The sequence below is a fragment of the Hyla sarda genome, chromosome 4 (genome assembly GCF_029499605.1).
Source record: "Hyla sarda isolate aHylSar1 chromosome 4, aHylSar1.hap1, whole genome shotgun sequence".
In the NCBI taxonomy this organism is placed as follows: Eukaryota; Metazoa; Chordata; class Amphibia; order Anura; family Hylidae; genus Hyla; species Hyla sarda.
In genome coordinates, this window is record NC_079192.1 from 384,383,524 (window position 1) to 384,399,125 (window position 15,602).

The window sequence follows — 15,602 nt, forward strand, 5'->3', positions numbered from 1 at the left end:
CCACTTACCTGCCCATGTGATCCCAATGGTCTATAAGCAATTCCAGCCTTTTGTTTCATTATGTACATTCGGCTCTGCTCCTCGGTCATAGGAGGCATCTGCTGCTGCTGCTGTTGCGAGGACTGCTGCTGTTGCTGTCGCTGCTGAAGGTATGACATCATTACATTCTTGCTCTGATTTGGGGTTAAAACTCCTGGACCACAGTCGGCCTCATAATGAGAGAGAGGTATGGTGTTGCCATAGTCCAGCATGGCATTGGGACCGGCAGACTGGTTGGGGTTTAAGCTGTTTGGAGGCTTATGACCAATCATGTTCACGTGGTTGGGCTGCATGTAGGAGCCTCCACCACGTGGGGAGTTTTTGTTCAAGTTGGGCATCATAAGTTTCTGGTTATTAAAGTCTTGTGGGTACACAGAAGGGCTGGTGGGTTTATCCATACTATACTGAACACCATGCGGACTCTGAGACGTTCTCGACTGTGGCCAGTTGGTCATCTGCCCTGACTGGTGGACCTGCTGAGCCTGTTGCTGGTTTTGCAGCAACTGGTCCCTCTTCTGCTTAGCTGCAATCTGCTGAAGCTGGTGCGCGGAGGACATCTCTTTGGTAGTTCCAGCACCCTGTCCACTCAATAATACATTAGGTAAAGGTCTCTGCACGTTTTGCGATTGGCTTGAGGGTTGCATGGAAGTCGGGTTGGATGATTCAGTCACAGTCTGAGAAGACTGCTGGAACACAGTCTGAGAACCACCTACCATGGGAGATGAACTGCTAGTAGGCACTGAAGAAGCTCCACCAAAAGGCCCACAAGATGACGACCTTACTTGGGGTGATCCAAGGGAATCCTGCTCAAAATGTGCAGGAGAAAACTCTGTTTTGATATGAATGTCCTGCGTCGATGGGGTTTGTGTTGCAGAATTTGAGGCCTCATTGTCCTTTTTGTCCTCAAAGTCATCGCTGAAAAGATCCTTCATGTCCTCATCAGGAACAGATTTGTTAAGTTCCTCAATGAGTTCCTTCCATTCCTGTTCATTCAGGTTTAGATCCGGCATCAGATTGTTTTGAGACATGGACCCGCCGACTCCAGACAGCATACAAGGCAAGTCATCCACGGGCTCCTGCTTCATTTCCTTGCCCAAGCAAAGAGAGAAGTCGTCGGCGTCCCCATTCCCGTTCAGCTGCAGACCTGCGTCTGGAAGACACTTTTTATTGACACCATCAAGTCCGATAGTATGGCTACCGTTCAACTGCAAAGAATCTACGCTGGGAGGCTTGTTGTCCAGCTGATGCAAGGGCGAGACTGGGGGCATCCCGTTCGATGATCCGATCACCCCTGTTATTCCATCGTCGTGTCGGAGCTTCTTGGACACCGAGAAGATATCTCCATATCCGTTCTGTTGATCCCCGTTCTGAGGTGACGCTGCACTGTCCAGCTTTCTTTTAACGGTTTCATGAAGCTGCTGGATAGAAAAAAAAAAGGGAACAACAATTAGTTATAGTCAACAAAAGCCCAAATAAGTTCTGAAAATTGTTCAAGTGAGCCTAGAAAAAACTAAAAAAACTATGGTCAGCAGAGGGTTTGGCACTATGAAGATGATTGGCTAGAATGCAAACTGTGGCCCTCCAGATGTTGCAAAATGGCTGTCCGGGCACGCTGGGAGTTGCAGTTTTGCAACAGCGACCACTGCTCTACAGCAAAGACAACATTGTATGTCTTTAGCATGGGGCACGTAGTAGTTGCTACAATTTGAAACTATCAAACTATCGAGAGCTAATACTTTTGCGCTGAAAACTGAAAATAAATAAAAAATTACATATAGAGGAATATAATAAATATATATATATATATATATATACACACACACACATATAATACACACACACACACTTTATACAGGATTTTCCTGTGTAAATTAAGTAGAGAGGGCGTTTAGTAGATTGGCCTTTTACTCCTCCTCCTCCTCCTCCACCATTACACCCATATTATTTCTTAAGGTGCCAACATTTTCAGTTTTAAGGTTATTATTATTTGAAGTATATTTAAAAGTTGCATTACAGGACAACGTATATACCACTGATCGCCAACCTGTGGCCCTCCAGCTTTTTCAAAACTACAACTCCCAGCATGCCCCGAGTCACAGGTTGGGAGGGATCAGTGGTGTAGAGATTAGAAGGTTATGGTGTTTCCAACTTTCCACCGATTACCGAATCCTTAATATGTTTCACAAAAAAAAAAAACTTTCCTTTTGTAGCTAGAAATAAATGATGACTCGTGGTTTCAGGCCCAATATTGACCGATGCAATTACCAGATTTGAACACCAGGGGGCAGTAAAAGCCAACGCCAGCATCTTCAGTCCACAGCCACACAAAACAGAAGCTCCACTCAAAGTGTCAGCCAAATAAATTCCGCTGTGGTTATGGTGACCTTTTCGGATAAGCGTGCGGCCCCAGCCCGAGCACTCCTAGTTCTGGGGACTTATTAAAACCACTTACTTTCCTCCGACTCACAGAAATAAAACCAGCTCCACACTTCCCATTCTTTTGCATTAATACTTACAATTTGTTTAATAGACACTTATATAGCGGCACATATATTATGTTCATCTGATATCAAACATTGCAGGAATGTCATAGGATATATTATATATACACACACACATATATATATATATATATATATATATTATATAATACATAAATGAGCCTTACATAATTAGGTATAGGTAGATGAACAACACATACAGTTCTCTGTCTAAAACAGTGTTTCCCAACCAGTGTGCCTCCAGCTGTTGCAAAACTACAACTCCCAGCATGCCCGGACAGCCAAAGGCTGTCCGGGCATGCTGGGTGTTGTAGTTTTGCAACAGCTGGAGGCACACTGGTTGGGAAACACTGTTCTTAAAACATAGAACAGGAGGGGTCACCCTAATTTCCAAATACAATATACACTGCTTAGTAATGACATGAAAAAAAAAGTATATTATAGATATTCCTTTTTATTTATTTAATTTATTTTTTTTACTTTACAAGACTATAAACCCCAATATTTCTCACAGCCGAGGGATTGTTACAATATTGTAACCAGCTAATCCAACCTTTTGTGACTCATTTCCACTGCACTGACACACTGTACCAAATAATCAAAACAAAGCATTTAGCTCAGAGGAGATAGTCTTTTCTGGATACATTGCAGCAAAACAAAATCAACTTGAATTTTTTTTTTCAACCTGTTTAGTGTTTCAGTTCACTGACAACAAGCAGAGATGGCAAAAAATTTTAACAGGTTGAAAAGAAATAAATTATATATGGTTTTCCGACATCATTTAGGGTTTCAATTCACTGACAACAAGCAGAGATGGGGGAAAAAATATATATTTTTTTTAAAGATGTTAGAAAGTAGCACAACTTACAAAGGAAACCGCTGTTCCATTAGGAAATATGGGCATAGGAAAGACGAGCCACCAGAAATAACCTTGGACTTCGATAAAATCATTTTGGGCCGCGTTTCTTGGACACCGATTAGCTACATTTCACACTCCTCGCCAGATTTCATCAGGACGTGAGAGAAGGGGAAATCTTCTGGTGCTGTTTAAATATTCAAATAGCGGGGGCAGTATTAGGGTGTGATAGAGGGAGACAGAAGCAGCCAGCCGGAGGGGACCGCCTCCACTGCGCAATTTCCTGAATGCAGTGAAGGAAATTCAGAAGCAGGTATCTCAGGACCTACTGGAGCAATTTAAGTAAGTGACCCCCCTATGGACTCCTGTTCACTCACACTGTAACCTAGTGTATTGGTTTAGTGTGGGTGAACAGGCTTACAGTTTTCTTTTAAAGCGTACCTGTCATAGTGCAAAAAAGGAGCTGTTACTCAGTACCTAATCCTGATCATGTACATATTTTTATGTGTCTAGGACCTATATTTCCCTAACAAATTGCATTTATATGTTGCTCACTTGCTTTTTGATCTTCCTTATAGAGGGGGCGTGTCCATCTCTCTCCCTCACTGCGATGACTCATCTGCTCTGAGTCTGGGAGCAGCCTGGAAATCACTGCACAGTAGTTTTTATGCATACATTTTCTATCTGTTCCTAGTAAAGCTGGATGCTAATCAACATAGCTGTTACAAAGTGTGTTATTCAGCTTCTTTGTCATTCAGGAGTCAGAACGCTTTGGCTGTTCAAGCATGTTGGGAGTTGTAGTTTCGCATTGCAACAGCTGGAGGTGCAGTGTTTGTAAAGCACTGTTAGAGCAGTGTTGCCTTTAGCTGTTGCAAAACTACAACTCCCAGCATGCCCACACATCCTTTGTCTGTCTTGCAAGAGCTGGAGGCACACAGCTCTAACAGTTTTATAAAGATTGTATCCACAGCTGTTGTAAAACTACAACTCCCATCATGGGAGTTGTAGTTTAGGAACAGCTGTAGTGGTGCAATGGTGATCTCCTATACTAGATACCAACACACTTTACGGTCGGTATCCAGTATGCTGCAAAACACAGAGTAGTCTGTCTGCATAAAGACAGATGACCCCTAGTGGCGGCTATTTTAATTTTTAGTAAAATTTAATTTTTTTTTTAAATCAATGTATATTTAAAAAAGTCATCTTATCAGTAGTACTACAAACTATAAAGTTTTTCATAATGACAGTGCCTCTTTAACGCAGATCTGTAACACTTCATCAATATGATCCTCGGGGGAGGAGTTTCCAAATTCTCAACATGAGGCCAATAAGCTCAGTGGAGTTACTCGTAAAAACTGTCAGGAAGAGTGACTATTAATGTAAAGGTCGGTATGAACGCCATTACCTGGTCGTGTCACTGATGGCGCCAAGTTTTACTGTTTATTGGAGATCTTTTCCTCCATTGACATCAGGCAATCACTACCAGGGAAATGAGTGAATATTATAGACTACTAGTACTGACCAATACAAGCGCACAATGATTCAGCTGTACTGGGAAACACGGAAAACAATACTTCAGTATCATAACAGATGTAAGGCACAGGGTGTGTATGTCCAGATCTGTACATAGATCCCTATAGATGTAACATTTGATGGACATAGGCAGTCATACATAAACAATAACTGTCTATAGGCCTAGATCAGTCTTTCCCAACCAGGGTGCCTCCAGCTGTTGCGAAACTACATCTCCCAGCATGCCCGGACAGGCATGCTGAGAGTTGTAGTTTCGCAACAGCTGGAGGCACCCTGGTTGGGAAACACTGGACTAGATAAGACTTTCCACATTAAACGGGGTACTCCGCTGGAAAACATTTTATATTTATTTTTTAAATCAACCGATACCAGAAAGGAACAGATTTGTAAATTACTTCTATTAAAGAAAAATCGTAATCCTTCCAGTACTTATCAGCTTCTATATGCTCCACAGGAAGTTCTTTTCTTATTTCCTTTTTGCCTGACCACAGTGCTCTGTGCTGACACCTTTGTCCATGTCAGGAACTGTCCAGAGCAGGAGAGGTTTGCTATGGACAGTTCCTGACATGGACAGGTGTCAGCAGAGAGCACTGTGGTCATGACAGAAAAGAAATCAAAAAAGAAAAGAACTTCCTGTGGAGCATATAGAAGCTGACAAGTACTGGAAGTATTAAGATTTTTTAATAGAAGTAGTTTACAAATTTGTTTAATTTTCTGGCACCAGTTGATTTAAAAAAGAAAAAAAATGTTTTCCAGCGGCGTACCCCTTTAAGGGCTTGCAGTTTTGTCTTAGGGTTACACAAGATTGGGGACCCCCTGAGGTGTCTGACTTATATCTCTAAATCTTGCCTGCTGATTATTATGGTCGCCACTATACAAGATTCTAGATATAATGCCAGGCACAATATGTTCCATTGTGATGACTTCTATCCCCACTGTATAGACCTGACCTATCCCTACATAACCTTAGCTTCCCCCATCTTACCTTGTGTCCTCCTGTTATTTCTCAATGGAACAAAGAACGATCCAAACAAAAGGACAATCTTGTAGTGAACACCATGTACCTCCGAGGAGATGACTGTGCTGAGGAGTTCCGCCAGTGTCATCTCACTGCAGGGTTAGTCACTGACTATCACAGAACACGATAACCATGGTCGTACAATAACCATCAACTATAAGAAAATTTATGCTGCTTTCCAATGGGTACAGTGTCAAGGGGAGGTCTACTGATGCAACTAATGGTTATTGTTTATTGTTTATTTTTTATTTTTTTATTTTTTTACTTAATCTTCTTAAAGGGGTACTCCACTGGAATTTTTTTTTTTTTTTTCAACTTATGCCAGAAAGTGAAAACATATTTTTAAATTACTTCTATTTAAAAATCTTAATGCTTCATGTACTTAGCTGCTGTTTGCTCCACAGGAAGTTCTTTTCTTTTTGAATTTCCTTTCTGTCTGAACACAGTGCTCTCTGCTGACACCTCTGTCCATTTTAGGAACTGTCCAGAGTAGGAGCAAATGCCCATAGCAAACCTCTCCTGCTCTGGACAGTTCCTGACGGACAGAGGTGTCAGCAGAGAGCACTGTGGTCAGACAGAAAGGAAAGACAAAAAGAAAAGAACTTCCTGTGGAGCAAACAGCACCTGATAAGTACTGGAAGGATTAAGATTTTTAAATAGAAGTAATTTACAAATATGTTTAACTTTCTGGCACCAGTTGATTAAAAAAAGAAAATGTTTTTCAGTGGAGTACCCCTTTAAGATGGGTTAAAGAGTACCTGTCACCAAACTAAAAACTTTTAATATATTGTTCTTTATGTTATTATAAGACACTTTGCTATTTACTTGCTGTTAAGATTCTCAACCTTTATATGTTTTTAATGTGATTGAAAAAACAGCCACTAGGTGGCTCTGTTCTGTTCCCTGCCGCAAGTCAAACAGTTTGGTCTCCTCCCGGCCTGGCAGAAGTCCAAACACAGGAAGTGCGTGCAAGGCATGGTGAGGCACAGCTCTCACAGGCTTCAGTGACGTTGCACCTGCTGGGGAACGCCCACTTTCTCCTGCTGGGAGCTCACACAATGTGAGCAAGGGGAAAGGTATGAGACACAGCTTTTTAGAGCTCAGAATTTTTTTTTTTAGGGCAGGAGGGGTGTTAGGAGTAGTTAGTGAATATAATCTGAGTTAGTTTAGAAAATATGGTTTGACGACAGGTACTCTATAACAAACTTGTCAACAGTATTATTCTGCCAGGGGGTGGAATTCAGAGATCTCTGCCCAACGTGGCATCTGAGACAACGCTACCCAACAACTACAGTTATTCCAGCACAACTGTTATACAGCAGCAATAGTAATAGGACAAGTCAGGCAAAATGATTCACTTTAAGAACCAGGTCAAATAACACACAAAGTAGTGTTAGGAGCGGAGATCGGGGCACGAGGAGATAAATGAAGTCACGTTGCAGATTGTCCGATGGCCTCACTGGCACAACACCCTCCCATTATAAGTAATGTACACCAGTATCACCTCCATCTGCCTGGGAGAGACAACAAGCGAAATGGGTGCGTAACGCTTACACCCACACGAAACCTGTAACCAGTGTCTGACACACAAAATGTAAAGCGCCTCCTGTTCTCAGGGATAACAACACAAAGATATCACTAGAACATGAAAGTCGTCGTCTTCTGGTTAAAATCTATTCGAGCCTCCTATCAGTGTCTGAGCGATGGACTGGAATCATTTATGCATGGCAAGTGTCTCCTCTCCACCCCACCCCAAGCTATGAGGGGGGAAAGAACTGTCAGTAGAGCTCAGACAGAATTGTGAGGAGGCACTGATCTGGAGAAGTGTACAAAAAGCACAATGGCCTCCATAAGTCTTAAATAGAAGAAGTTTGGAACAACCAGGACTCTTTCAAGACCTGGCAACCCCACAAAATAAGTAATCAGGGGAGAAGGGTCTTGGTACGAGAGGTGACAAAGAACCCAGTGGTCACACTGACTGAGCTACAAAGATCACAGAGCAGAAAGGAGAAGTTTCTAGAAGGACAACCATCCCCGCAGCACTTCACCAATCGTGGCTTTATGGCTACAACCATCCCCGCAGCACTTCACCAATCGTGGCTTTATGGCTACAACCATCACCGCAGCACTTCACCAATCGTGGCTTTATGGCTACAACCATCACCGCAGCACTTCACCAATCGTGGCTTTATGGTTTAAAAAAACAAAAAAAAAAAACACACACACACACACAAGAAAGCCTGAAGTTTGCAAAAAAGCACCTTATAGACACATACTGTGAGAAACAAGACTCTCTGGTCTACCATCCCTAAGAGCGAAGGTGGCAGCATCATGTTGTGGGGGTGATCCTAAGCACATAGCCAAGACAACAAAGGTGTGACTTAGGGGCCCAGCCAGAGCCCTGACTTTACCCAAACATCTCTGGAGAGACCCGAAAATTGCTTCCACCACCGATCCCCCAACCAACCTGACAGAGCTGGAGGATCTGCAGAGACGAATGGCTGGAAATCCACCAATCCAGGTGTGTAAACCTTGTGGCCTCATCCCCAAGAAGACAGGAGGCTGTACTCCCTACCGAAGGTTCCTCAACTAAATACAGAGTAATGGGTCTGAATACTTAGGTCAATGCAATATTTTAGTTTTTTCTTTCCAATAAATTAGCAAAGATTTCTAACATCCTGTTTTCCCTTTGTCATTATAGGGTATTGAGTGCAGAATGATGAAGGGAAACTATGAAGACTTTCCAAACACATTGGCCCTCATTTACTAAGAAAATCAGGTTGTAAGTCTATGTTGCTTTCTTACCCAACTGCTTTTTTCCCCTGGTATTTGTTATTCTGTCGCATCCTGTTTGTCGCACGTGCGTTTTGTTGGTTTTGGTTTCCAACTCCTCTGAGCTGTCGGGAAAAAATCCACAACAATACAACAAATTCGGGTTGGAAACCTTAATAAATACGTGGGAAAGCTCAGAAATGTCGGGTAACGCCCCTTTTTCGGGTTTGGGAGAATCCACATCGGGTCCGTCGGGAAAAAAATGTCGCATCGTGTCGCAGACTGGCGCACGATGTCTGCAACATGGCGTAGACAAAGATGCAACAAAAAAAAACGACAAAAGAGGTCGGGTTTAGAATAGTAAATGAGGGCCAATGTATATGTACTAAACCCTGAAAGCATGCTGCAGTATGCAAGAGAACTGCAACTTGGGTTGAGACTTCCTTCCCTGCAAGACAAATTCATCATTTTTTGCTATTTCTCTAAAGATTCCAGTTTAGTTTGAAGTGCTATATGAGGCCTTAGGGTTCAAAATTATTTAGGAGATTGGCGCATATCACACGTAATGTGGCGTTTGTGAACCCATGACATTATGGAGGCTTCAAATGCAGACCAACTCAAGACTAGGGCCTGTGGGTGGCATCTAATGTCCTATTCCCTCTATGCGCAGCAGCTGGGCGGCCATCAAAGCACAGTCACTCTGTTAGATATCCAAACTACCTACCGGAAGTGTCCAGCAGTTTCCATTTAACCATTAATGGGGTACCGTGGTGAAAATGTATTTTATTTTTCTAAATCAACTGGTGCCAGAACGTTAAACAGATTGGTGAAATATTTCTATTCAGAAATCTTAACCCTTCCAGTACTTATTAGCTGCTGTATGTTCCACAGGAAGTTCTTTTCTTTTTAAATTTATTTTCTGTTTGACACCTCTGTCCAGAGCAGGAGAGGTTTGCTATGGGAAATTTTTCCTGCTCTGGACAGTTCCTGACATGGACAGAGGTGTCAGCAGAGAGCACTGTGGTCAAACAGAAAAGAAATTGAAAAAAAAGAAATAAACTTCCTCTGTGTTATACAGCAGCTGATAAGTACTGGAAGGGTTAAGATTTTTTTTTAATAGAAGTAACTTACAAATTTGTTTAAAGGGGTACTCCGCTGCCCTGCTTCCGGAGCTCCGCTCCCCCAGCGTCCGGAAGTTTATTGTTCCGAACGTTGTGTGCGGGCTTCCGTGTTCAGGGCCGCCCCCTTGTGACGTCACGCCCGCCCCCTCAATGAAAGTCTATGGGAAGGGGGATTGACGGCCGTCGTGCTCCCTTCCCATAGACTTTCATTGAGAGGACGGCATGACGTCACAAGGGGGCGGCCCTGAACACGGAAGCCCGCACACAGCGTTTGGAACAATAAACTTCCAGATGCTGGGGAGCGAAGCTCCGGAAGCAGGGCCGCGGAGGACCCCTTTAACTTTCTGGCACCAGTTGATTTTAAAAAAAAACTTAAAAATGTTTTCCACCAGAGTACCCCTTTAAGACCTCTAACAGTTGCGAAACGACAACTCCTAGCATGCCCGGAAAGCCGTTGGCTGTCCGGGCATGCTGGGAGTTGTCGTTTTGCAACAGCTAGAGGTCTACTGTTTGGAAATCACTGCTGTAGAGTGAGAACCGAAAACCTCAATGGCCTTATGGGTTACAGAGTATAACAGCTCTGGCTGGGTAGTGAAGGAAACTATTTTTTCACCAGGGTCATCAGGACACCAAAAAAAGGCCATAAAAGCTAAAAGTAGTAAAAGCTGATAAAAAAGAAAAGAAAAGGTAATAATGACCCGTTAGGTCCCATGGTGGCCGTGGAGACATAAGATGGTGTCAGTCTAGTAAACAGTGACCGTGCAGAATCACCAAGGGCAGGCGCTGGCTTTCCAGACCTGGGAGCGAGCGGGGAGGGGTTGGGAAAGTCTGTATGGTGGAACGTCTCCCTCCGGCATGTGGAGACTAGTATCTCATACAAGACAATCCAACTACTCTGTTACAGACGATGTTCTCCAATTACAGAGCAAACAACCCAGCCAAACACACTCTCCGCAGCCAGCTTTCTACTGTGAAAATCAGCAGCACAAGGCAATCATGTACAATATACACTGTATATCCTGGCGGGGCTCGGCAATGGTGGCACAGTGTAAGACATGGACATGTTCATCTCTCCTGGTGCCACCACGGATTAGCATCAGACACTTAAAGGGGTTTTCCTGGAAAAAACTTATATATATATATCTCAACTGGCTCCAGAAAGTTAAACAGATTTGTAAATTACTTCCATTAAAAAATCCTAATCCTTCCAATAATTATCAGCTGCTGAAGTTGAGTTGTTCTTTTCTGTCTGGCAACAGTGCTCTCTGCTGACATCTCTGCTTGTCTCGGGAACTGCACAGAGTAGACGAGGTTTGCTATGGGGATTTGCTTCTACTCTGGACAGTTCCCGAGACAGGTGTCATCAGAGAGCACTTAGGGGAAAAAAACAACTCAACTTCAGCAGCTCATAAGTTCTGAAAGGATTAAGATTTTTTTAATAGAATATATAGAGAGAGATAGATATAGATATCTATCTATAACGTTTTTTCCTGGATAACAACTCGAGGGTACATCAGGATTTCTGGACCATGAGAGTACCGGTAATGATCTTGTTAAAGGTTATAATCCTCCCAGATCACTGCCCCATCATGATAAACCACCCCCTGCCTTTATTTTTATAATTTTTTTAGTTTTCTACCTTGATATTGCTCTGTATTTTCTGCTCAGTCTCAGTCAGATTCACAGACTGGGAAAGGGGCGTTCCCCAGCAGGCTGTGACATCATCTGAAGCCATACAGGGGAGAACTTCCTCCCTCACTCTGCTACACACAGCCCAGAGCAGTTTAGTTTGTGAGATGAGCTATGACTGGCTAAGGTTTTCCGCCAGAGTACCCCTTTAATCGTCTGTTCGGACGGAAAAGCCACCGGCTCCTAATGCTACTGCCAGGGATGTATTCTGCCTTTCCTACTGGCGTATGGATGAGCGGAGAAGACGGAGCTGGGTTTCTGCATTGATCAACATGTACATACGCAATATCATGCACCTCCCCTTCGTGATAACACGTAAAACTGCACTATAATTTACACTGATAAGTCAGCATGATGACCAACCTTGTACGGTCAACCCGCACAATTTAATAATTTTTTTTTTGTACAAATGCACAAAATCTTTTTAAATAAATCTGCTTGCTGTCAATGAATGAATGTTAAAGTTTTTTTTTTTTTTTTTGCGTATACACTTTTACCTAGCTCTAGTTTTACACAATTGTAGTTAGTTAAAAGCATGGCTGTAGAGGGTATACAACAGTTGTCTCCAAACTGCGGTCCTCCAGATGTCGCAAAACTACAACTCCCAGCATGCCCGGACAGCCAACGGCTGTCCGGGCATGCTGGGAGTTGTAGTTTTGCGACATCTGGAGGCCGGCAGTTTGGAGACAAAAGCTATATACGTTAAAGGGGTACTCCGGAGGGGAAAGATTTTTTTTTTTTAAATCTGGTGCCAGAAAGTTATACAGATTTGTAAATTACTTCTATTAAAAAATATATATATATATTAATCCTCCCAGTACTTATCAGCTGCTGTATGCTCCAGAGGAAGTTGTGTAGTTCTTTCCAGTCTGACCACAGTGCTCTCTGCTGACGCCTCTTTCCGTGTCAGGAACTGTCCAGAGCAGGAGAGGTTTCCTATGGGGATTTGCTCCCAACTCTGGACAGTTCCAGACACGGACAGAGGTGGCAGCAGCGAGCACTGTAGTCAAACGACCCTTTAGGCCCTGCATTATGTATTTGGGTACATTCCCACACGGCGTATTTGCTGCTGCGTATTTTATTTTCTCTGTTGAAGTCAATGGGTAGGAAAATACGCAGCAAAATACGCCGTGTGGGAACGTACCCTAACAGTGAGAACCAGATTTGCTAGGTGTTCCTTTAAATCCCTTCTAGGTACAGCTTCTATGGAAAGTCGCATTGTGTTACCTCGGTGCAGTCGTTTTTCCTAAGCTCTGTAGTCTGGTCTTTCACGTGTTAATATGTCCCCTTTTTTTTTTTACTCATCTTGTCTTACCACTGCTTTACACACTCCGAATACAATAAGATACTTGACATAGCCTGAAGCGAGTTCCTCAGAGGCCCCAAGACATAGGCAAGCAAGTCACGGGATGTACTTCCGGTAACAATGGCCGGTCACTCTATAACAGAAGCGGCATTATGGTGAGAGTCACCGTCTGTACACACAGATGGGAAGACGTCCATACAAGCTATGAGCAAGCAGCCTCGTCAGTCCCTGCTCCTCCCGGCTCACCCCAAGAAACCCAATCTGGTCTGGAAACCAGAAGAACTTGTTTCACTACTGGGTGAAAAGATCTGGGATTGGCTTTCAAGAGAGATCAGTTAAAGGTGCGATTCACTAGATAGCTTCTACAGAATAGAAAATGACCCCAGACGGCCAGATACAGAGAAATATTATATATATATTATATATTATATATATATATATATATATATATATATATATATATATTATATAATATATATATATATATAATATATATATTATATATATATTATATATATATATATATATAATATTTATATAATATATATATATAAATATATATACACATATATAATATATATATATATATATATATATATATATATATATATATATATATATATAAATATATATATAAATATATATAATATATAAATATATATAAATATATATATATATATATATATATATATATATATATATATATATATATATACATATATATATATATACATACATACACACACATATACACCCTTATAATACCGCCAAACAAGCCAACATTACTAACAGAAAACTTTTGTGAAGGTTCCTTCAACCTTTTCTATCTTAGACTGGGTTCACATCACGTTTTTGCCATACTGTTTTCAATCAGTTTTTCTAAAGAAAACCGTATGGCAAAAAAAAAAAAAACGGATGGAACAGTATGGGAAAAAAGTAAACCGTATGGGTTTTTAAATCGTATACCGTTTTTAAAATTGCATACAGTTCGGTCAGTTTTTAATAAAAATAAAAAAATAATTTAAAAAAAAAAAATGTTAACTTTAGGATGCAAATTCGCATGTGCAAACTAAAAACCGTATACGGTTTTCCCGTATGGAAGCGAATACTTGTGCGTTTCCCATTGACGTCCATGTTCAAAAAAAAGTATGCGTTTGCAGTGCGGTTTTTAAACCGGAGACAAAACCGTGGTCAACCACGGTTTTGAGTATGGGAAAAAAAAAAAATGTACAGCAAGCAAACCGGATGCATACGATTTTCAATTATTTGTCTAGGTATATGGTTTTCAATAAGGTTCCATACGTTTTCAATAATAACGTATACGGGAACTGTACTCGAAAAATGTGGTGTGAACCCAGCCTTACAACCACGGATAGTAAAGCCTGATCGAAGGACAATTGATTATAATAAAGACTCCCCTAGGCACGTATTAGGCCATTGACCAAGGTGGTCATCTATTTTGGCCCAACAAACACTCATTTACCAACTTTTCCAAAACCTACAAGTAGAGATGAGCGAAGTTACAGTGATTCGATTCGTCACGAACTTCTCGGCTCGGCAGTTGCTGACTTTGTCCTGCATAAATGAGTTCAGCTTTCAGGTGCTCCGGTGGGCTGGAGACTCTCCTAGGTCTGTATCCACCTTTTCCAGCCCACCGGAGCACCTGAAAGCTGAACTAATTTATGCAGGATAAGTCAGCAACCGCCGAGCCGAGAAGTTTGTGACGAATGGAATCACTGTAACTTCACTCATCTCTACCTACAGGATTATCAAGAACATATCCTAAAGCTTGGCTTGTATTTGGGATGAAGAAAAGAGGTGAAGTCACTGCTAGACTCCACTATCTACTCTCTCCAAGAACAATAATAAATAAATAAAATATAGGGAAGTCCAAATTCAAGATGTCTGGTCCTTCTCCTCCCCCCCACACACACAGATTTTACCTGTCCAGAGGGAGTTGGAGGCCACCACACACAATTTCGGTGGGACTGGCCAACCATCGAATGTTTGTTTGGACCAACTTGTGTCAGATGTTTATGGATCCACTAGGCACAACCTCTTATGGATCCACTAGGCACAACCTCTTATGGATCCACTAGGCACAACCTCTTATGGATCCACTAGGCACAACCTCTTATGGATCCACTAGGCACAACCTCTTATGGATCCACTAGGCACAACCTGGCGTTTACCAGGGCACTAGAGGGCAAAAGTTTTAACTAAACAGTAGTATATGGAACTAGACACACGATGGCTGACCCCACAAATTTTGGCTTGACTGTCCGATCATCTAACGTATACAGTGGTCCCTCAACATACCATGGGAATCCGTTCCAAATGAACCATCGTTTGTTGAAACCATCGTATGTTGAGGGATCCGTGCAATGTAAAGTATAGGACAGTGGTCTACTACCTGCGGACCTCCAGATGTTGCAAAACTACAACACCCAGCATGCCCGGACAGCCAACGGCTGTCCGGGCATGCTGGGATTTGTAGTTTTGCAACATCTGGAGGTCCGCAGGTAGTAGACCACTGTTAGAGGAAGTTGTACTCACCTGTCCCCGCCGCTCCGTACAGTCACCGCTGCCCTGGATGTCACCGTCCATCGCTGTCGCCGCGTCCCTGAGGTGTCCCCGACGCTCCGGCAAGGCCTCTGCTTCCCCGGCATCCTCGCACTCAGTCACCGCCATCACGTTGTTACGCACGCCGCTCCTATTGGATGACGGGATGGGGTGTGCAGCAACGTGATGACGTCGACTGAGAGCA

General features: G+C 42.5%; 1 protein-coding gene across 8 annotated transcripts in view; it reads right to left on the reverse strand.

Moving 5' to 3' along the window:
- MAML1 (mastermind like transcriptional coactivator 1) overlaps positions 1-15,602 on the reverse strand; it is a 119,655-nt gene that overhangs the window by 10,520 nt on the left and 93,533 nt on the right. For 6 of the 8 annotated variants that reach the window (XM_056517006.1, XM_056517008.1, XM_056517007.1 and 3 more), the window contains one exon: positions 9-1,457. In XM_056517006.1, the coding sequence (XP_056372981.1) occupies positions 9-1,457 (1,449 nt within the window). The remainder of the gene's footprint in view (positions 1-8; positions 1,458-15,602) is intronic. The other 2 variants (XM_056517009.1, XM_056517011.1) reach the window with 1 other exon arrangement.